Source organism: Danio rerio, chromosome 11, assembly GCF_052040795.2.
Source record: "Danio rerio strain M-AB ecotype USA chromosome 11, GRCz13ab, whole genome shotgun sequence".
Taxonomy (NCBI): Eukaryota; Metazoa; Chordata; class Actinopteri; order Cypriniformes; family Danionidae; genus Danio; species Danio rerio.
Window position 1 is genome coordinate 39,565,888 of NC_141031.1, and position 22,784 is coordinate 39,588,671.

The 22,784-nt window shown below is 34.5% G+C and overlaps 1 protein-coding gene and 1 long non-coding RNA gene across 4 annotated transcripts in view; one reads left to right on the forward strand and one right to left on the reverse strand.

Moving 5' to 3' along the window:
* LOC147841852 (uncharacterized) overlaps window positions 1-22,665 on the reverse strand; it is a 202,938-nt gene extending 180,273 nt beyond the window's left edge. For all 3 annotated transcript variants that reach the window (XR_015503014.1, XR_015503012.1, XR_015503013.1), the window contains exon 1: window positions 22,293-22,665. This is a non-coding gene — a long non-coding RNA (uncharacterized LOC147841852). The remainder of the gene's footprint in view (window positions 1-22,292) is intronic.
* Window positions 895-22,298, forward strand: LOC101885860 (uncharacterized). Its single transcript, XM_087272939.1, has 27 exons — window positions 895-974; window positions 1,407-1,700; window positions 1,777-2,079; window positions 2,551-2,850; window positions 4,410-4,460; window positions 4,588-4,641; window positions 4,743-4,796; window positions 4,920-4,973; window positions 8,930-8,968; window positions 9,118-9,144; window positions 9,327-9,361; window positions 9,982-10,047; window positions 11,183-11,282; window positions 11,724-12,017; window positions 12,094-12,393; window positions 12,898-12,951; window positions 13,050-13,106; window positions 17,289-17,339; window positions 17,710-17,763; window positions 18,601-18,624; window positions 19,106-19,183; window positions 19,304-19,322; window positions 19,467-19,518; window positions 20,119-20,191; window positions 21,110-21,199; window positions 21,331-21,377; window positions 21,467-22,298. The coding sequence occupies exons 1-27, from the start codon at window positions 920-922 to the stop codon at window positions 21,554-21,556; spliced, it is 2,715 nt and encodes a 904-aa protein (XP_087129065.1). The 5' UTR covers window positions 895-919; the 3' UTR covers window positions 21,557-22,298.
* Window positions 22,666-22,784: the final 119 nt, after the last annotated feature.

Below are 22,784 nucleotides of genomic sequence, written 5' to 3' on the forward strand. Positions count from 1 at the left end.
CAAAACACAACACTGATATTCTGAATATTTGTAAAGACAAAAACAAAACTAAATAAAAACTAAAATTGACAATCATGTTGTGGTATTTTCATTTTAAAATATAAAAACATCATATTGTTTTTCACTCAGCCCTTTTTGTATTGAACATGAAAGCAGTTTTTTTTTTCTTTTAACAGACCACTTGCTCCATTTCTGTCTGGAATCATGGGACTGATTTCTCTGTGCTGTTTCACTAGTAAGTACAGTGTACTAGATTAGTAACAGTACGCATAATCTTCATGATACAGAAACATCTGATAATGAAGACTGTATTTCTGCAGGTTCTGTTGATGTTTCCATAGAAGTAAACTACACCTCCTGATGGAGAAAACACTTCAGATTACTTCTTTGCTCCTCAAAACATCAGTCACCTGCTTTATTTCTACACTTGATGCAGTTATTTTTATTTAAAAATAAATTATATGTCATGATGATATAAAAACATCTTTGTCATATTTGATTGATGCAGATTCAATTTGGGATGTTGTGGGATGTTGATGCAGATTCAATATGGGATCAGTTAAGATCTTAAATTTAAAAAGATAAATTTTAAATAAAAAACAAAAACAAAAAATGTTTTCTCATGTTTTTCAACTCATGTTCATTTCCTTAAATATGTTAAAGATAAGATAAAGTTATCTGATTCTGAACAGACTATTTGTAATTTTAACAATTATTGCATTGACAATTACTAAGCCTCTGAATATTTTGATCATCAGTAAAACACCCACATAATTTTACACTTTTGTACACATGACTTGTGACTCTTGTGATTTACTTTCATCTTTTCAAAAACTGATTGTGCTGAATAGTTTCCTGTAGTCTGTGTTACTTCCTAATTTACCCATTGTGTAAGTTTCATTGTTTTACACTCACTGTGATGGAGTTGTTCGTCTTCATTGTTTTTCAGCTCCTTATTGAGGTTCAGTCTAACAGTAAGTGATCTCTGCTTATATAAAATGCACTATATTCACATTTGAGGTGAAAATCAATGTTTAAAATAGCATGTGTTCAGTACTATACATGTTTAGCTGAATGTAGAGACATGCATCTACAACGTCTCTGCTATCATGCATATCAGTTTAAATTTATATATGATATAAAATGTATTACACTGTCTTTTATGACTTGATCAAGTCAATATTTGGGTTACTAGAAAAAAGAAGCATGGATTAATTGGAGATTTTTTTTGGAAACATCTACTGATGTATTTACTTGCATCTGTGCTGTTCATATGAATGTATTTTTGGGTTTAAATTGAGAAACACAAAGTGAAGCCATTGAAAACATCAGTATACACGCTTTTAAGATTCCTTCCAGAAGGCACATTGATAAGTGTTGTGATGGACTGTTCCGTTTTATTCTAGATGCTCCTACTGTACATGTATCTCCAGCTGTCTTTAGTGAATCCAGATCAGTGCAGATCAGCTGTGAGACGCCAGCAGATATTACAGTGAAGCATTGTGATTTCACAATAAACAGAAAACAGCTAGAAATAAAAGTCAGTCCTCTATGTGAGCTCAACCTCACTGGTGCTGAAGTGCTCAGACAGGCAGGTGGAAAATCTCCTCAATCAGTCAATATTACTTGCTGCTACACAATAAAAGGGAGACGCAAGAAAAAATCTTCTGATTCAGTTCCTGCCACAGTCACAGTTCTAGGTGAGATTTCACTTCTCCTCTTCTTTAAAATGTCATAGAAGTGTTTTAATATCTGTGAATTATTTCACTTTAACAGACCAACTTCAGAAACCCGTCATCAGTGTTACTGAATACGAGAATCACCTCGGCATAACCTGTAAAATACCACTTTCAGTCAGAGCTGACTTCACCTGTAGTTTTTACTATGAAGATGATGCTATTCTGGTCAACCGTGACTCTCAGTGGAGATCATCTGTAGAGAAACATATTTGTGTGTTTAATCCAACTCTTAGTGATCTCTTGAGAAGATCAGTGAAGAGCAGAAAGTTAAGCTGTGATTATTCACTGAAGACTGAACCTGACATCAGATCTCCACACAGTGACACACACATCATTGAAGGTGATTTCTTTAATTTTATTATTTTTGTATGAATTTTGCTCTTTGAGTTATTAGAGACCTATACAATTATGTACTATCAGGTCAGTTTGATTTACTCCATTAAACTATGAAATAATTTTGATCCATAAAGAAAACTGGGCATTTTTAACTGACAAACAGTAAAGGTGTATTTATGATTGTGGCATACATGAGTGCAGGGCTGATACATTTATGCAGAAATTAAAAATATATATAAATAAGCTGATGATGTGATCAAGTTTGAGGTGTTAGAGAGACAAAGTCAATATATCAAGTTGGATAATAAATTACTGACGCTCATTTAAAGTTAATTAAAAAACATGATATTGAGAAGCAAAAACTCCACATTAACAGGTGATTTAATAAATATTTAAAATATAGTAAATAATTAAAAATTATGTATCATCTATCTGATATAAATGTGATGAATGTGATCATTCTTATCTTCATCAGCTCTTCCTCAGGCCAGACTGTCAGCATCTGCTTCAGTTCTTCGGGAATCAGACACAGTTGAGCTGAGCTGTGGGAATACTGAAGAGCTGAAGATGGAGATGTGTGTCTTCAACATTAATGGAAGAGAAACCTACTCAAATCCAAGCTTCTCATGTCAGCTCTCTCTCAATGCATCTCAGATCAGTGTTTGGTCAGAAGATCAGAGGTCATCAGTGAGAATAACCTGCTTCTACGTCGTGAAGAAGGGACAATTTAATGTACTATCTCCTCCCTCTGATCCAGTGACAGTCACAGTCCAGAGTAAGTTATGTGAAATGTTTTAATAAAATGTTGAAATATATGTTCTGCAAGGGCCTAACTTTATATGTATTTATCATGATTTACTTTATAGATCAACCAGCTTTATCAGTATGAAATTTGACATTTATTGTAAAATACATTTAAGTTTTCTTTGTACATTAGGATGAATGAAAGTATTATAAGTGCCAATTTATTTACAACTATAATTTCAAACTCAAACTCACCATCTCATTCTTTAATGTTACAGTGCTGGTTCTTTGGTTCTGTAATGTCTTTAATGGATTGAAACCTGTATGTATAATATTACACTGTGTGGAAATTATTACTGCATTTTAGGACTCAGTAGTTTGTGGTTTCTCAAGGTTACTTGATATTCGCTCTCAAGTAGGGATGCAGCGATTAACCAGTTTCACTATTAACCGCGGTAATTCATTATGGTTAAATAATCGTAAAGGCTTCTCAACACGCGTTTCTGCACAGAACAAAACTGCAGCAACTACACAAAGTTATGCAAACTGTGTGCTCGTTTGTACACCGAGACTAATTACCACACACACTGGACTAACTATGACTGAGGGTATTAACTATGGAAAGCTTAAGCAAGTTTATTATTTCCAATAGAGCGAGAGGCACGCGACGCAATGTGCTGTCGCACTCACGCTGTTCAGGCCCACTAGTTTAAATAGGGTTTTTGTGACCGCGGGAACTGCAAACAAGTGAAGTTTGAGAGAGAAGCAATGAAAAATACACAGGTTTCCAACCTCATTTCAAATATTGATCCGCCAGCCGAGATCAGTCAAGTGTTTTCGGAGAGGGTGCAAAAAGACTCAGAGTGGATCAGCAGTCTAATGGCCTGAATCTCGATGCATTGCATTCACTGCGTGTTCAGTGCAAATAGATGCTAAATTTAAAATCTAACTGTATAGTTTTTTGACAAAGAAGCTTGACTTTAAGTTTATAACGACTATTTTATATTATGACTACTAAGTTTATACTGAACTTCGGCTCATGACAAAGAACGGTACTGTGCAGGTGGTCATAACGAGAACTGCTGCTCTGCGCTGCATATATTGGGCCGGCTGACTCGCCTGCTTTTTTCCACGAACACAGATAAATTAAAACAAGGCTGAGCATTTAAAATGACACAAACCGAAACCAAAACCTTTAAAGAGTAGTAGAAGTGAGACTTTTATTCCTGTCTTTTGTCCGATCTTTCTGGTTGTTATATTGGCATGCGCATAACAACAATAGGATAAAATGTATATTTCTTACTGCAATGCTTTATTTTTGTTTCTCATAAAGTAACAGTAGGACTTTTTATAGCGTGTAACTCACATTCAAGCACATTCAAGGAAGCATGATAATGTTATTTATTGTTAGTATTATTGTCGTCATCATTATTATTCTAAAATTATTAGATATTATTATTAGATAGTTGTTTCTGGTTTTTGTTAGTTACTTCTCAGACTATAATCGAACAATCAAAATCTATATTCTATGCATCCCTTCTCTAAAGTTATTACAATTATTCTATGTAATGCTGGTAAATTTTTTTGCAGTTTCATCATCTACTACTGCACTCGTTACAATGACCATGACCATGGAAAGTAGTGAGTAATGCATTTAGTAATCAAAAAGGCTTTATTATTTCTTTATGATGATTCCTTCTGTTCTTCGAGGCTTATTTTTAAGTGTTCTCAAATATCCATAACTGCATATTTTTTAATGCTTTTTCAGCAGCATCAACTTCAACGTCAACTTCTGAAAGCACACAGATATACAGTACAGCAGGTAAGTTACAGATAACACTTGGTCTTGTGAAGCTTTATTTCAAATTTTAAAATGATACCTTTGTGAAAAATGATTCCACTTGTGATGTTATTTTGCATTAGCAGACCTCAATTCAAAGACAAATCTGTCAACCAGCAGAACCATCCAAACAACGTGTAAGTTCATCAATCAGTGTTAATAGTCAAAATAAAGATTTGGGCAATATAGCTAGCATCCATTTACTGTACTCAATAAAACCAGTACAACAATGTACATATGTATTTCTTCTTTTGATACAGCTGATTCAACAGTTCACACTTCAACAGATCAACCAACCACAACAAAACACACAGGTTTTATATTATTTTTCTCTCTTTCATATTTCAAATCATTTGATAAGTGCATTCTTTCAAATGTACAGTGTGGAACATTTACTTCCATGAACACAACAAATGTAAAAAAAAAAAAAAAATGCATTCATATATTTTCTCAGTTCTTCTGTGTAATAATTCAATTGTCAGGTGGACAGGTGCATATAAAGCACATATATTAAACATCATAATACATAAACATGCTTTAAATTTTGCTTTTAACCCAGATACATGTGTCAAAGTTCTGTTTTTCTTTTGTGTTATTGTCATTTTGTCTGGATTTGTCTGCGCTGATTCGCCCTGATAAAATTTAACAAGTTTTTTTTTTGTCAGAGCCATTGCTATTCTTGATTATTCTTGATTAAAATTCTTAAACCAGAAAATCATGTTCGTTAAAAATATTAGTTGATCAGTCTAGATGCAGTAGCTGATCTGCTAAAATGCTAACATTGGCATAATAGCATTGAAAACGCACATCCCTCCCTGAGTCTTCAAAGACACGCTTCCTGAAGTCAAGAACGTGCACCTAATAGATGTCCATAAACAACACTAGATCATGTCATTCACCAGTAAGAAAACATTACAGTACTTAACAATACTAGAAATTCCAAACCTGGGATGCTCATATTAACCCTTAACCGAAAAGATGCATTTTTAAAACTTTGTAATAAATAAATGTGCAACACACACAGTATTTGCGGAAGTAACACATACAACCACATGCCTACAGACGTATTTTATCAAAGAAGCAGAATGAAAGGAGCGAAAAGACAAACATTGCCACATGCCTGTCAGTGTGCCTTGCCTTATAATCTCCTGTAAATTGGGTCATTTGTGAGAAATACTACAGTAAGTACTTTACCAATGAGTATTTGATGCATTTGTTGTGGAGTTGCAACGATGAGTCACAAACAATGTCATTACAAAGTTCACGCACGTACGCACGCGCACACACACACACACACACACACACACACACACACACACACACACACACACACACACACACACACACACACACACACACACAGACTTGTCTGTCACAAATGTGACAGGATATGCGATCATATCCACTGCTGTATGGATATCTATTATGTTAATGTAAAAAAAAAATGATTAAGCATCAGGCAGCTTACTGCAACTCTCACATGGTCACCCACTGAAGCTACCTGGATGGGAGACCACACACATAGGAAAGCTAGGTTGCTGTCAGAAATGGTGTTAGTGAGGCACACGGGGCACCCAACCTGTGGTCTGTGTGTGTCCTAATGCCCCAGCATAGTGACAGGGACTCCATACTGCTCAGTGAGTGCCGTCTTTCGGATGAGACGTTAAATTGAGGTCCTGAATCTCTGTGGTCATTAAAAAGAGTAGGAGTTTGAAGCTGTGGTCACACCAGAGTTTGAGTTTGCGAAATTCTGCTGTTAGGCTCTGCAAAAAGGGGCGGGATTAAACAAGATTATTGGACATAAAAAATAAATAAATAAAAATCGAGCAATTGCTCCATGATTTAAATTTCTGTCCAGAGAGATCATGTTTTGATCCTCGATTGGTCTCACGCAGATGCAATTTCGCAGGTCAGGGTTCACCAAGCTTGAACTTTGCACTGCAGCAACCTGTGAAACTTGGCGCATGACCCTGCGTTTCTGGTCTGACGCATTCGCGTGCTTATGAATGGAAGTCTATGGGAGGAAAACCCCAGTGTGACCACACCTTCACTCTGGCATCCTGGCCAATTCTGCCCACTGGCCTCTGTCCATCATGGCCTCCTAACCCTCCCCATATCATAATTGGCTTCATCACTCTGTCTCCTCTCCACCAATCAGCTGGTGTGTGGTGTGCGGTCTGGTGCAAAATGGCTGCCGTCGCGCCATCCAGGTGGATGCTGCACACTGGTGGTGGACGAGGAGATTCCCCCCTATGTGTAAAGCGCTTTGAGTGCCCAGAAAAGCGCTATATAAATGCAAGACATTATTATTATCCACAAACCGGGATTGAAGCGTCTTCTTTTATAATTGTTCTGACTAGCAGCTGTGGTGATGAAGTAAAGCTGAAGTAAATAGCTGTAATTTAATAAAATGCACTCTTTTAAAACATTTTAAACTTGGAAAACTCACTCTTGATCACATTTGATGATGCTTGATGATCTTATTGCAAACTGAACCGATCTTGTATTCTCGGTTGCTTTGCGCATGTCCTGTCTTGTTGATATGATTAAACGCATTACTACAGAGACATGTTATTAAGCTTTCAATCAATTTGGTGGGCGGGGAAACCGCACTCCTACATCAAGTTGCAGTCGATCTCGAAATCGCTCCAATTGGTCCACCGTTTTTATGTTGTTAAATTGAAAACAAAGGACTGGGTGTGTTTATATCACCCCAATATGACCGCCTATACACTATACACATGTCTGTCCAAAAAGCTTGAAAAGTAGATTTTTCACCAAAGGTGCCCTTTAATGTACAACCAACAAACCAATTTTTTTTTTTTTTTTTTGGAAAATTACCAGATTTAATAATTCTTATCGAATATCCCTTTTTGAAATAGCCTAATCTACGAATCAAACAAATCCATTGACTTTCTCGATTTTTGCAATAACTCCACACCAAACAGACTACTTTAATCATTACTATCAGAATGTGAAGAGACTTTCAACGAGCACAATAAAAAATATTTCTGAATACAATCACCTATTGCACCTTTAAGTAAATTCATATGATACCAATACAATTTAAACAATGTAACAGTAAATTAACAAATTTAATTGTATATATATGGCTCTATATGCCCTGTTTTAAGAAGAGACATTGCTCCCATCTATAGCTGTCAGGTGGTTTTGCTATTGGAGTAACATTACATTCTATGAATATTACAGTATTGTATTATTTGTTATGATCCCGTTTTTCAGCTGTTACTAACATTTCCTGCCTAACAGGAAAAGAAAATTTAAAATTTGCACATAAATGACAAAATAGGCTTGAACAGATTTGCCACATCCTGTGTACTAAACTTCATGTCACATTTGTAACCGTACAGCAGGTCATTTTTGAATTATGATGGGGAGCAAGTAATCCCTGTGCAACAGACATTGGGGCTTTCTGTCAGTATGGTGCAGTATGATGGCTGATCAAACTCTTCCGGTGGCCTTTACTACCTCTCAGTAGTTTAGAACCCAATGAGAAATCATGTCATTCTATACAGATCAGTAAAGTGAGATTATTAAAAAAAAAAACATACTAACATAAAAAAAAAAAGCCATCACTCCAAATCTCCAGACTTGTCTTAAACTCTTCTGCATTGCACTGCTTTAATTTCGCTCCAGGAGTGGCATACGGTCACCCAACAGCAATGAGAAAGACTGGTGGAGAGCTGACCAAGACTTATACTGTAAATGCTGTGATTAAATCCAGAATTATCAAAGAGACTATGAATTTCTAAATCAGCAGAAAACTTTTTATTTAAAACTTAAAAATTTAAACACATTTTCTTTTGTATTAGCCTGTTTTCTTTGTTGTAATTTTTCTATTCTATATGACAATGCATGTGTTTGGAATTTGTTAGAAATGTTCTGCATATTTTATAGAATAAATAAAACTAAATTAAATTAAATTTTACTCGCATCACACGCACAACATCAAACAGTAAAACCAGAGAGACAAATAATCCTGGAGGGAGGTCTTCATTTTGCAGCAAGTTGTTTAAATGACAATCATCTAAAGATAATTTGATGGGTTTACATTTAAATTGCTTACTGAAAAACTGTGTCTCTTAGCGAGTTAAATGTACTGTGCACATTCATAGCAAGACAAGCCTTTCCCAAATATGTGATGTCAGTCAGCAATTTGCGGCCAAATATTGTTACATGACTAAAGCTAAATTGTAGAATTGAACAGATAAAGACATCAGACTGACACGCTGTTGATTCTGTTTCACAGCAGCATCGACTCCTGAATCCACCACAAAGACAGAAACATGTAAGAATATTATTAAATTCTCTCATAAAATATTAAGTGTTAAATTGTAAGAGCTGGATATAAACACTGCTGACTGTAATATTAATACTAGTTAAAACACTATTGTTTTCCTTTTAATATGATTTAATCTGATATCTGTTCTGTTTCAGCTGTTCCTTATGTTACTCACACTGAAGGTTGATCATTCCCTTAACACAACACTGATATTCTGAATATTTGTAAAGATTGAAAAAAATATTTAATTAATCAGTTTTTCATATTCATGTTGTGGTATTTTCATTCTGTAATATAAAAACCTCATAATTATTCACTCATGCCCTTTTCGTAACAAACTAATGTGAAAGTATTTTTCTGACAGGCCAATTGCTTCATTTCTGTCTGGGCTCATCGGACTGATGCATCTTTGCTGTTTTATTAGTAAGTACAGTGTACAAGATTAATTAAAGCAGGGGTGCCCAATCCCAATAAAGGTTTATTTGTTTTTGATCAGAGTTGAAGCAGAACTCTGAAGGAAGGTAGATCTCCAGCAACAGGATTGGGCACCCTTGCTTTAACTGATTGAGTTACAGTATGCATAATCCCCATGATACAGAAACATCTGATAATAATGTCTGTATTTTGGCAGGTTCTGTTGATGACGTGAACTACACCTTGTGGAGAAAACATCTCTTTTTACTTCTATGTTCCTCAAAACATGTCACCTGCTTCATTACACTTAAGGCACCATTATAGCTATGTGTACCACTTTATTTTGTATATATCTCTGCAAATATTTACATTTTTAAATGATTACTTTTCTATTAGATGAAGCAGTCAAAATTAAACAAATGAAAAATGCATCTTAAACTTTCATTTTCCATTTTTTCTGAGTACTTCAACAACGGATAATTGACACTCGCTTTAATTTTTGCTTCTACAAGTTTGGGTTGTTGCATTTAAATTTTGAGGTCAGAGCAAACCTTAAATAATGACACATTATTGTGATTTTCCATTTTTCTTTTCTGCGCTCACAGTTAGGCCGTACCATTGCCGCCGGAGTGGTGTGGAGTTCTGGATTAGTGCGCAAACCAGCAGATACCGTAGTAAAATAACACACTGTCGTGTTATTTTTGAGATTCATACTTTTGCATTAATTGACACTGCTAGCAGCACGCAAGATAGATTTCACGTTAAATTTAAATATCTTTATATTAATGAATATGATATGTAAAAGGAGATACAAAAAGCAAACATCTAAAAGAGGTTGCCCAAAAGGAGTCTGTGTCCTGCAGAGTTTATTTAGTTGCCAACCTGCCAATACATTTGTATACTAGTTGCTTCTGGTTCAGGTGTGTAATTGGGATTAGAGCTTCAGGACACCAGCCCACCAGGACCGAGTTTGGGCACCCTGAACTAAAGCCAAGTGATGAAAAAGTGGCACCCACCTTTGCTTCACATCCACCAACAACTGCTTTCTGAGGTTCCACAGTGTATTATAAACATTAATAAATAAGTACATTCAATCTGTACCCCACAGTACTCACAATACACCATTTATGGCTAGTTATTGATGAAATATTACTTATTGATATAGTTTATGTTCAATTCAAACTTTTTCTATTGTATTTCTTGTTTGTTTCTCAATTCACATATAATATTATAGAGAACACCTTGGTGTTTTAGTGCCCAAATAGCATGTTGTTGCCCTGAAAAAACAAACCAAAATCTGGCGGGGGTGGGGGGCTAGGGGGAGCGCATTTTATGATTGATTTATTGTAAAGTTCTTTTATTCCTCCAAAAACATAAATCATGCCGTTAAAGCAGTTAAACTTTTAGCAAACAATAAAATACTAAACCTGACATTGTAGTGTGAGACAAAAAGAAAATCGCTGTATCCATATTTCCTCACGCGCGTTCAGTTATTTAAATAAGTTAAAGATAACGTTATTCGAACAGACCGTTTTTAATTTTAACCATTATTGCATTTACAATTACGAAGCTTCTGCATTTTTTTATTATCATCAATAACACCCACATTATTTTACACTTTTGTAATGTAACTATAAATCTGCATTTCCTCTTCCTCTTTAAATTTATGAGCACAAACAGCATTACACATCATGTACTCCAGTTCTGCCCTATTAAACTACAGCTGTACACATGGTGTCGTGATATACTTTCATCTTCACAGAACTGATCGTGCTGAATGGTTTCCTCTAATGTGTTACTTCCTAATTCACCCATTGTGTGTTTCATTGTGTTTGTTTCACACTCGCTGGGATGAAGTTGTTCGTCTTCATTGTTTTTCAGCTCCTTATTGAGGTTCAGTCCAACAGTAAGTGATCTGCACTTGTATAAATACTCTGTTCACATTTGTGGTAAAAGTCAATGTTACGATGTTTTAAAAAGCATGTGTAATCAGCACTGTACATGTTTAGCTGAATGTAGAGACATGAATCTACAACCTCTCTGCTTTCATCCATATCAGTTTCACTTTAGATATGGCATAAAAATGTATTATACTGTTTATGATGACCTGATCAAGTCGATATTTGAGGAACTAGAAAAAAAGGTGCATGTATTAATCTGAGATATTATTTGGAAACATCCACTGTATTTACTTGCATCTGTGCTTTTCATATGAATGTATTTCTAGGTTTTAGTTGAGAAACACATACGGGAAGTTATTGAAAATATCCGTATATACGCTTTTAACAGACTCCTTTCAGGACACACATTGATAAGTGTTGTGATGGACGTTTGTGTTTTATTCTAGATGCTCCTACTGTACATGCATCTCCAGCTGTCTTTACTGAATCCAGATCAGTGAATATCAGCTGTGAGACGCCAGCAGATATTACAGTAAAGCATTGTAATTTTACAATAAATGGAAAAAGGCTCAAAACTAAAGTCAGTCCATCATGTGAGCTCAACCTCACTGGTGTTGAAGTGCTCAGACAGGCAGGTGGAAAATCTCCTCAATCAGTCAACATTAGCTGCCGCTACACAATAAAAGACGGACACAAGAATAAATCTTCAAATTCAGTTCCTGTCACAGTCACAGTTCTAGGTGAGATATTTTACTCTTGCTCTTCTGTGTTTTATTAATGCAGTGTTTTAATATCTGTATTATTTTATTTTAACAGACAAACTTCAGAAACCCGTCATTAGTGTTAGTGAAGATGAGAATCAGCTCAGCATAATCTGTGAAATACCACTGTTAGTCAGAGCTGTCTTCAACTGTAGCCTTTACTATGGAGATGATGCTATTCTGGTCAACCGTGACTCCGAGAGTTCACCTGGAGAGAAACATCTTTGTAAGTTTAATCCAACTCTTAGTGATCTCTTGAAAAGACCAGTGCAGAACAAACAGTTAAGCTGTGATTATTCACTGAAGACTGAACCTGACATCAGATCTCCACACAGTGACACACACATCATTGGAGGTGAGTTTTTTTATTCACTTTTTAAAATAAATTTTGCTCTTTGAATGATTAGAGACCTGTAAAATGTTGTACTATCAAATTAGTTTGATTTACTCCATTGAACTATGAACTCGTTTTGATCCATAAAAAAAACCTGAGCATTTTCCACTAACAGACAGAAGAGGTATATTTATGATTGTGCCATAATTCTGGGGCTGATATATTTATGCAGAAATAAAAAATAAAAAAAGCCGATCATAGCTGATCTAGAGAGACAGAAAGTCATTATATCAAGTTGGATAATACATTACTAATGTTTTTTAAAAGTTAATAAAAAAAACATTAAGAAACAAAAAACAAAAAGCAAAAACTCCACATTCACAGGTGGTTTATTAAATGTTTTGAATTTCAGAATAACAAATTATCTCAATGTTAGATTTTTCAAATATTGTGCAGCCCTACCTCCAGGCTTATATTAAATGTTCTCAAATGTACATTTATGCAGATTTTACAATGCTTTTTCAGCAGCATCAATGTCAATGTCCACTTCTGAAACCACACAGCTTAACAGTACAGCTGGTAAGCTAGACAAAACTTGGTCTTGTGAAGCTTTATTTTAACTGTAAAATGATACCATTGTGAAAAATTATTCCTCTTTTGATATTATTTTATATTAGCAGACCCCCATTCAAAGACAAATCAGCAGTCAACCAGCAGCACCAAACAAACAACAGGTAAGTTCAATACTATTAATCATCAAAATTAATATTTAGGCAGTATAGCTAGAATCTACTATACTCAACAAAGGCTCACAGAATGCCCTAGGAGTTGTCTGTTGCTGACATTTTTTAAAACTGTTTAATAAATTAGATTAGGGCTGCACGATTTGGGAAAAATATCACATTGCGATTATTAAGGTAAAAATTGCGATTTGCGATTGCGATACGATAAACAAGTGGAATGATTCAACTTGCTTGTTATTAAAAAAAAAATGCACACACAGATTACTAATAATGCTGAAATTTTTATTTTTCAACCGAGATACAGTATACAGTGCAATCTAGCAACAACTAGAAATGAACAATGTTTTCAAATTAAAACAAAGTTGTACAAAATTAAATAACAGTAACATCTTTACATTACTGAAATAAATATCATTAAATTAATTTTAAAATAAAATTAAAAAGTCAAATGTCAGGGTTCAATGCTAAGAAAATTTTTTTCTACTGGTCCGATTGGGCCAGTGGTTCAGATTTTTACTTGCCCTACCAAATTTTCACTGGCCCCACCAAAAAAAAAGGGAAGTTATTAGCTATTTTTTGCGACATATTTTAAATAATGTGTCAAAAATAAAGTGAATCTAGAGTTTCAATACTTAAAAACATGTTAATAAAAGTGTTTTCCAAACAAAAAGAGCAGGGGAAAATGTGGAGGTATTTTATTGTGGTTCGAAATTATTTAACAAAAGGTGGCTGACTTGTCAAACTGATGGCAAACCATGCAAAACATTACTTTTTAAAAAAATTTTATCCCTTTTGTTTGTCGCATTGTTCACACGTAAATGTCTGCTTCCAAGACGGTAGAAACAGACATTTTCTTTTAGCCTTACAATTTGATGTTGCTGCCATGTCGCTGTTTCTTCGCTGTACTGGCTGTTACCAGGTTACGGAAAAAAATAGCATGCTCAAAACATCAAATCAGACAAGAGGAACCAAAAAGCAATATGGTGTTAACGACATCACAGAGAAGGCAGTGTTTAAAGACTAAAGTTAAAATGCACGCAATTGACAAATAGTCGCAGACCAATTAAATGTTGCAGTGGCAGCACTGTCCTAATCGGGCCAGTAATTATCCTGTCTACAGTCCCAAGTGTCTCTCACGCTGGCCCTGGGCCACTGGGCAGTCCTTATTGTTGAGCCATGAATGTACAGATAAATAAAACAAATACCCATTTTTTAAAATATTTTTACATTACTACTCTTGGCTTTTATCGCCATTCATTCATCATACTTTTCTCTTTGCTGCTTCAAGTGCTGATGTAAATTTTTCATGTTGCCACGTGATGTAGCGATTTTAGTTTGGCAAATTTTGCACTGTACCTCTTTCTGCTCAGTGTCCGATATCCTGAAGCCAAAATATCACCAAATAACAGAGGCACAAGTTTAGTGTTGGTCTGTTCTGTATCCATTTTTTCCCGTCTCCACACTGCGCTGCATGAAGTCACGTGACCACAAGCACAGCGTGAGCAGTGCGTTTTTTCGGCGTCCAAATTAACTGAGCTTTCATACCGCACGCAGCAGCAGCGCGTCAGAGCGAGGCGTGAGCGTCACTGAAGCAGCAGTGGCGCGATAGTTTTGGCGCTGGGTCTATTTTTTCCGCGCTGCTCACGCTCAATTAAAGTGACAGTGCATTGATAATAACCAAAACACATTGAATGACAGAAAAAAGTAGCAATTTTACCCAATAAATGACTTGTATATAATCAATCAAATGAACTTAAATGATTAAAAACTGCAACAAACTTTTATTTAGGCCCAAACTACAAAACCAAATGTAAAAAAAATTTTAGAATCAGTTTTGCTTAAGTTGCACGCTAGTGTGACAGGAGAGGGGGAATAGAGTATTTACGGGAGTTGTAGTCCATAGCGAAGTGTATTGTGGGAAGTGTAGTTCGACAAGCATGCTGGATGATGTAAGCTCGCTGTGTGCTGTGCAGCTGAAGCAGAGGGAGAAAGTTTTATTCAGCTTTGTTTTATGTTTACCCAAGTTATTAAGTATATATAAGTATTATATATAAGTTAAATAAGTGCATGCATTAACTTTTTAATTTTGTCCGTCTCATACTTTGCACAAGCTGTTACTCTGCTGCTGGATGTTACTAAAGTGGAGAAAGTAACACTAGTTTGATCATGTATAAATATCATTATAACTATATTGTATAAATATTATTATAACTAGGCCTAAAACATCATGACAATTAAAAACCAAATGATATGATATCACAGGCAGGCCCTGCCCTAACCAATTTGGCTCCCTAGACAAGATTTCAGGTGGTGCCCCGTCACATTGCAGTAAATTCCACTGCTAGTGTATAGTCATAAGAAACTAAATCGCTTTTTGATCGACTACTACAAGCTGGAAAAACATCTGATAAATAAGCCAATGCAATTACCGTTATTGCTGAATAGATTCATTATTTGCACATTTGCACGAGGCAGGAATGATGGGGGTAGTTACATTACTATTAATATTTTCCATAACGTCTATGCCCTTCCATAACATTAGCTGCCGTTAAAACTAACAGATAGCACTATAGCTATTTATTGGTTAGCAATCTGTCAACGTTGGGATGTAAAAAATATGGGACAACACATAGCTTCAAATGATAGAATACATAGCAAACATTAGAAAATATTGACAATAAAATAAAGCTATAAAATATTTAATTGTATTTGCATATTGATTAAAGTTACTATAGTTATTTAGTGAAGAGCAGCAAATGAATCTCTCATTTTGTTTGATAACAGAGGTGTTCATGTGAGAATGCACAGATCTATAAGAAGCATTCAACTACTTCAGTAACTGTTTGTGCTCATTTAAGAAAGAATTAGTTTTAAAGTAAAACATGCAGGACGGACATGTTTACATATTTTTAAGTGTATTGTCTGTTTAAACACACACCCGAATCTGAGCGGAGCAAAAAAAAAAAAAAAAAAAAAGAAGCACTTTTCCGACGGTCCCTTACTGAGAGCTCCTCTCAGCGCGAGCTCTCCTGGCTACACACATAATGCGACTGCTTAAACGGAAAAGTGCTCTTATGTCGAGCAAAAAAAAGAAAAAGACAGCTGTGAAACATAGCCAGCTTTGTCTTTTTGTAGGAAACACACTTAAGATCTTTTTAGGGTAAGAGGTTTTTGAGTTATTGCCGTCTAACACTGAATGTGTCAGGTATATGGAAAACAAAACCAACTTAACTGCGCTCATTTCTGGCGCCCCCTGGATGTATAGCGCCCTTAGCATTTACCTATACTGCCTATCCAGCGGGCCTTAGTGCAGATAAAACTTTTTTTTAAAGGTGTATTTGTATATATAGAGAAATATATGTAACTACATAGAATAGACAGAGATATATTGATCTCTGCAGCAGCTGCCGAAGAGCTGCACGCTGCAGACGCAGCTAGTGTGAAAGGCAAACGCCTGTGTGCTGCTTCTGATCTCCATACGCGATGCGTACACGCTGCTCACGCACTGCTTTCGCTTTTGTTTATTTAATATAATCGCAAGATTTGCTGTAATGTAATTACATAGGCTGACATCGCGATTGCGATAAGATTAATAGTGCAGCACTAAATTAGATGTTCATTTTCAAATCTTGAAAAATGTTTCCATGTACACAATAAATGAAAAAAAAAATTCTGATCATGATTTTTGCAACCAGTACCGAATACGGATCAAGTAAAGTCAAAACAAGTTGAGCTTTATTGTCATTCTGCTACATGTGTGGACATGCAGAGGAACGAATTGTTGTGTCTAGCTGGACAACGGTGCTACATGTCTTTGTAATATCTTCGTAATATCGTACTGCAAACCATTTTATTTAAATTAGATCAATAATAAGCATTACAACTTTTTTTAGGCATTTTACACATCTAAAAAGAATCACTATTCATAACAGGACACTTGTTAAAGTCCTGTCAAAATGACCAATTGAGACCATATGAGAATTCTCAGTTAAATCCAATCTGTGGCTCCCCAGAGAATTTCTGTTTTTTTCTGTTAATGTAATACTTTACAGTGTAAACTGTAAAATTGCCTTCTAAAATCTTAACATATATTAAAAATGAGATTTTTTTTACTGTTTACAGGTTAAAATTTGAAAAAATATCCTCTTACATTATGTTATTTTATATTATTAGGCAAAGATTCCACCACAAACCTGCCAACCAGTACATCAATGCAAACCACAGGTAAATTCACTTATTTTTCTTTTTTCACTTTAGTAAAAGAGTGCAGGTATGTGCATGACAGATTAAAATGTACAGATTAAAAAACATATAGCTGCTATTTTGATTGATCTATAACTCAAAATGATAATTGATGTAGACAAACAGTAAATAAACATACAGAAAAAAATAACATTGACAATAGTCATGATTATTCTGTTTTGTTACTATACTAGTAAAGTTAATACATTATACTGTATATTTTTAACTTTATATTTTAATACACCAATGAAATGCATTTTTTTCCTGTAATTTCTATGGCAGCCTCTTTTTTGTCTGGTAATGGTGTATGATCATTATGCATTTGTCCAGTTTATTTCTTTTTTTGATACAGCTGAGCCAACAGTTCACACTTCAACAGATCAACCAACCACAGCAAAATACACAGGTTTTATATTCTTTCTCTTTTTTCATATTTCAAATCATTTGATAAGTGCATTCTTTTAAGTGTATAGGGTATAGTAGAGTAATTTTTTTTCTTGATGTATTTGTCCCTGTTGATTTGCCCTTTTCAGAGCCATTGCTATTCTTAATTTTAAAATTACTTTTATTTTTAAACTACACCTCTTTATTGGTTAAATTTATTGGTTTATCAGTCTACTATATTACAAAACATTAACAAAATGTTGCACACTGGTTTAAGCTTGAATGTGCCCCTGGTGCTTTTTAGCAATGTTGATTGCTGATTGGCTACTGAGCACATAACTCTTATGATTGGTCACACTGCTCAGCATTGCAAAGAAACATGTAGAAGTATGCTAAAGCATGGATCTAAATATAATGTTACAAACTGACACTTATTTAAATTAATTTTATTTGCATTAGATTTCACTTGTAACCGTCATATTTAGTTTAATTATGTAGGAGCATTTTTTGTCCTATTCCTTAAATTTGCACTGCATTTTGGTTTATTTTAGTGCAATATTTGTCTCTTAACAATTAATTTCTGACCTTGACCCTCATGTCTAAGTTGTCAATATGTGATCAGCTAAATGAAGTGATTACCAATGAGGTAATAGATTATGAGTTGACAGCATTCTGTGGCTCCTCAGAGGATCTCGTTTTCTCCATTTATTTGTGTGGTAATTTATACTGTAGCATTAACTGCAACACTGTCTTCTGAAATCTTAACATAACATAAGTCTTGAAGAATATCATAGGTTTGAGAAAGAATTGTCTTCTGAAAAGTGATTTCACTTGTAGTATGTTCTTTTTACATTATTAGAAAACACAGCAAAGGACACCACAGGTAAAATCATCCTCTTTTTCTCATTATAAAAGTATTTGTGTAGAATTTAAATGCTGAATTCTAATGTCAGGTTAAAAAAAAAAAAAAGTTTTGATATTTCTGTAACTGAAATTGGTAGTCCATGAAGGGAATTCAACGCTGACTAGGGTCATAATTATGCTGATTTAGACTTTTTTCAAATACTTAATTTTAATACAGTAAATTGTGTAATATCTGTAGCTTCCAGGGTAGCATCCTCTCTGTCTGGTATCAATATTAATATATCAAGTTATTTTTTTATTGAGAAATTATATATTATATATATATACAACTATCCACAACAACTGGTCCACTCACAAAAGGTTTTATTTTCAATTATTTCCTTAATTTTTGAAAGCATTTTAAGATGGCATTCTTTCGAATGCCTGTGGAACATTTACTTTTAATCTTTTTCTATTGTCAGGATGACAGATGATTTATGTGTGGTTTTGTTTTGACACAGATCCATGGGTTAAAGTGCTGGCTTTCTCTTGTGCTGGTGTCATTTTGTCTGTATTTATTTGTCTGAGCTGGTTTGCAAGTAAGTCATATTTACACACAAATTCTAGGTATGTTCAGTTGTATACTGGACTATATACTGCTCAATATAGAATTTTCTCAGCATCGAAAATGTAACAAGTAATGTTCTGTGTTTTTTAAGGCAAAAAGAGAATAAAACTGTAAGTTTTTCCATTCATTCATGATTAGTTTTATTTTTTTCAATAACTTTCTTGTAAATAAATGTTTAAATGTGAAACTGTCTAATTTCAAACTGATATATGCATGCATGTAAATATTCCATAATGATACACTTTTATTTTAAGCTATAAAAATAAATCTGTGAAAACTGATGTGTCCAGTCAAGGAAATGGTACGGTGAGTATCCTTGCATTTACAATCTCACAAAGTAATACATATTTTATAATATTGGCAAATTTTGTAAAGGTGTCATACACAGATGTGTTACACACATATCAGATTTGACAAATCACGGATTCAATACTTTTCTTATAGATCAGAAAAAAAATCAGAAAGACCAACTTTAAAGAGTTGGTTCATCTAAAAAATATTATGAAACATTTAAGCATCAATGAGACTACATGTGTGAGTAAATCTGTAATCAACAAAGTCTTTAAGAACTCTTAACACCTATGTTTGTATTAACTTCTTGATTTTATAATCTTATGGCCTTGGAGTAATGGACTGTAAATGAAAGGACAGTAATCTCAGGTTTCATGAAGAAAAATACCCATCTATGAGCTGATTCCTATGCTACATATTGTGATTCATATTGTTTTCACCAGTGATTTTATTACAGTTTTTATTGCAATATCTCATAATTACAATCACTATACACAATAATAACCAAGTAAAATAAACTTTTGAAAGGTCTTCCTTAACACGGTTATTTAGAGTCCCCTGTGTCATTTAGAGTTGATTGCCATATCAATAAGAGTTGCTTATTGTGTTTTTTAGAGTTGTTCTGGATCACCAGAGATCTATTCTCTTATCACTTCTGTACCAGCCACATCTCAACCCACATCTGAGGGTAAGCAAAAATCATTCTCAGAAAATCATCACAGACAACTTTAAGGAACTGAAAAAAAAACTGACTTTTTTAAAAACACAAAATAAGCAACTTCTCAGAATGACAACTGCACTTTTAAAGAGTTTGGAAGCTTTTTAAAATAAAGCAATGCTCACATCAAAAACTATAGAAAACACAAGACATGTCACTCATATAGTTTTGAATGGGGTAAAGTTTAACAGTCAATATGGTGAATGAAGTCCCTGCCTTCTAGTACAGGCGTCAATCACTCATTGTTATAGACTGACAATTCTCCAGGGGAGGGACTAACCCCAGATGTGCATTTCTACAGTTTCTGGCAACAACATTACATCCTCCCTTCAGAACTCTGTAGTTTTAACTATTTTGCAAGTGCACTCATTCAATCACTCTGCATCATGTTTGGTATCAACACATGCAGATTGTATGTTGTTACCAAAGACTCTAAATTAGACAAGACGGTTAATAAGGGTTAATATGGCCAATGAAACCCTGCCTTCTAGTAAAGAAGTAAAATGTTGATTATAGACCGACAATTCTACAAGTAAGGGGCTCAGATCAGATGTTTCTGCACATTTTGTGTGATTTGAACGTTAAAAAAATTTAACTAGAAAGACAGTTGTTGCTTATTTTATTGGCGATTCCTATGAAATTTAATCATAAACATGGCTAGCAATTTTGGACAATTTGATAATTCCCATTTAAACAGAATGTCCAAGCATACTGCACAAGAAGCATTTCGAAGATGGTTGCTGTGAAATGACTTGCTTTAAAGGGACTTTGGTGTTACTGACATCAAAGCATAATGATATAACTACTAAGATTTGAGACTGTAAAGCAATTTCACATTTGTCATTGTTTTCAATTACTTAAAAATTGCTTTGTTCTGTTCATGCACAGATCTGGAGCACCCAGAGTCACATCAGCACAACACAGCAAACCCTACAGACACTTTCATTACTTCTGAAAACCCAATCTATCAGCCCTCAGGTAATTAAATATTGTTTCCTGTTAATAGGACTACAATGAGTATGAAAACTCAAAAATATCCAAAAAATAATAATAATAATTCCAAATTGAGGCATTGAGAAGTGATGATCTGCTTCTGTTCTGCATTCCAGATGTGTCAGTTAATACACAACATCAGGGAAATACAGAGCAAACTGAGGTATGAACATGGTCAAACACCAAATCCTGTCATGGTTAACAGAAAACCAACACATTTATCTTATCTTTTCTGTAATTCTTCTTTTAAAGAGTGTTTACCACCTGTACAGCACGATCCCCGATAAACCTGTTCAGCCCTACACTGGAGATCAAGAATACAGTTTGATCCAGATGCACTGAGTCTCAGATTAAAGGGCCAGGGAGGGTAAAATGTCCTTTTCTGAAGTAAAACCAGAGTAAAACAGAACATTGTGAACCAAATACTACTTACTGTTATGGTATGATGTTGCTCAACCTTACACTTTAGCAGAAAATAAAAAGCTTGGTATGCTTGGTGGAAAATTGTAAATGATTTAAAATGTTATTTATTTCTAAAATTATTGGTAAAATTTGACTTTAGGTTTACTTACAATATTAAAGCTTTCACATAAAAAGTTAAATATTCACAAAAATTACGACTTTAACTCTCACTATGCGCACAATATTTTAACAAGGATACAGCCACTGTTAACTACAAAAAAATAAAAATAAATATTGCTAGTAGTTTGTAAACACTCAAAACATCAAAAAAGAAATGCACAGTATCCGAAACTACTTGTACACAAGTTAACATACAAGTTTTTTTTTTATGTCCTATAGTTACGACAGTATAAAATATGAAATTAACATGCAGGGTGAAATGACTAAATAGACAGATATTTATGCACTTTGTAATAGAGTATACATTAGTAGGCTACAATAGATTAAATTTTGGATAACACAACAGCATAAGTGTTTTGAAAGCATGTGTATTAGTTTCCAGTTTGTGCTAATAAGTGTCATAAAACAAGGCGGAAAACGACTCGCTATGACGTAGATTCCCATAATAAACCTCCATTTGCAGTCCAAGCAAAGCACTTAGAAATGATTTACTCACTGTTTTGATGTAGCAGCTGTACCAGATCAAATAATGTTGGCTTCTTCCTTCAAAATAAGTTTCTTCTCGAACTTTCCATTAACGTTACACCGTGGCTTCTTTGCAAAACAATCTTAAGTCAAAGCGTGAACAAACATAAACATCCTCGGAAGCGATAATCGATCCAGTTGTGTGTGAAGGGTGACCTTCTGCATGTTAGAGAAAGCGAGCTGTTAAACAAAAACAACATTATAAAATTAAAATGTTGTTTCAGGTCATAAATTTGTTGGACATAGTTTAAAGTATCCAGTGTAGACAGTGAGTTTTAAATTATCAGTTCCTAGGACATGCTTTCCGTGCGTCCAGCTGGGTTAATTGAGTGGGCGGGGCTTACGGCGCAACGACGTTAGCTTATGCAAATAAATGTTTCTGCGATTTTTTAAAATTAGTTTTAGCTTACATAAACTCTGTTCATAATGGTGTCAAGCCAAACAGGATTGTTTTAATGAAGAA

Coding starts and splice junctions, on each gene's coding strand:
- LOC101885860 (XM_087272939.1), top strand. CDS start 920: ATGGAGTTGTTCGTCTTCATTGTTTTTCAGCTCCTTATTGAGGTTCAG. Junction 9,362..9,981: donor TCTGTCTGGGCTCATCGGAC/TGATGCATCTTT, acceptor CTGCGCTCACAG/TTAGGCCGTACCATTGCCGC. Junction 21,378..21,466: donor GAAATACAGAGCAAACTGAG/GTATGAACATGG, acceptor CTTCTTTTAAAG/AGTGTTTACCACCTGTACAG.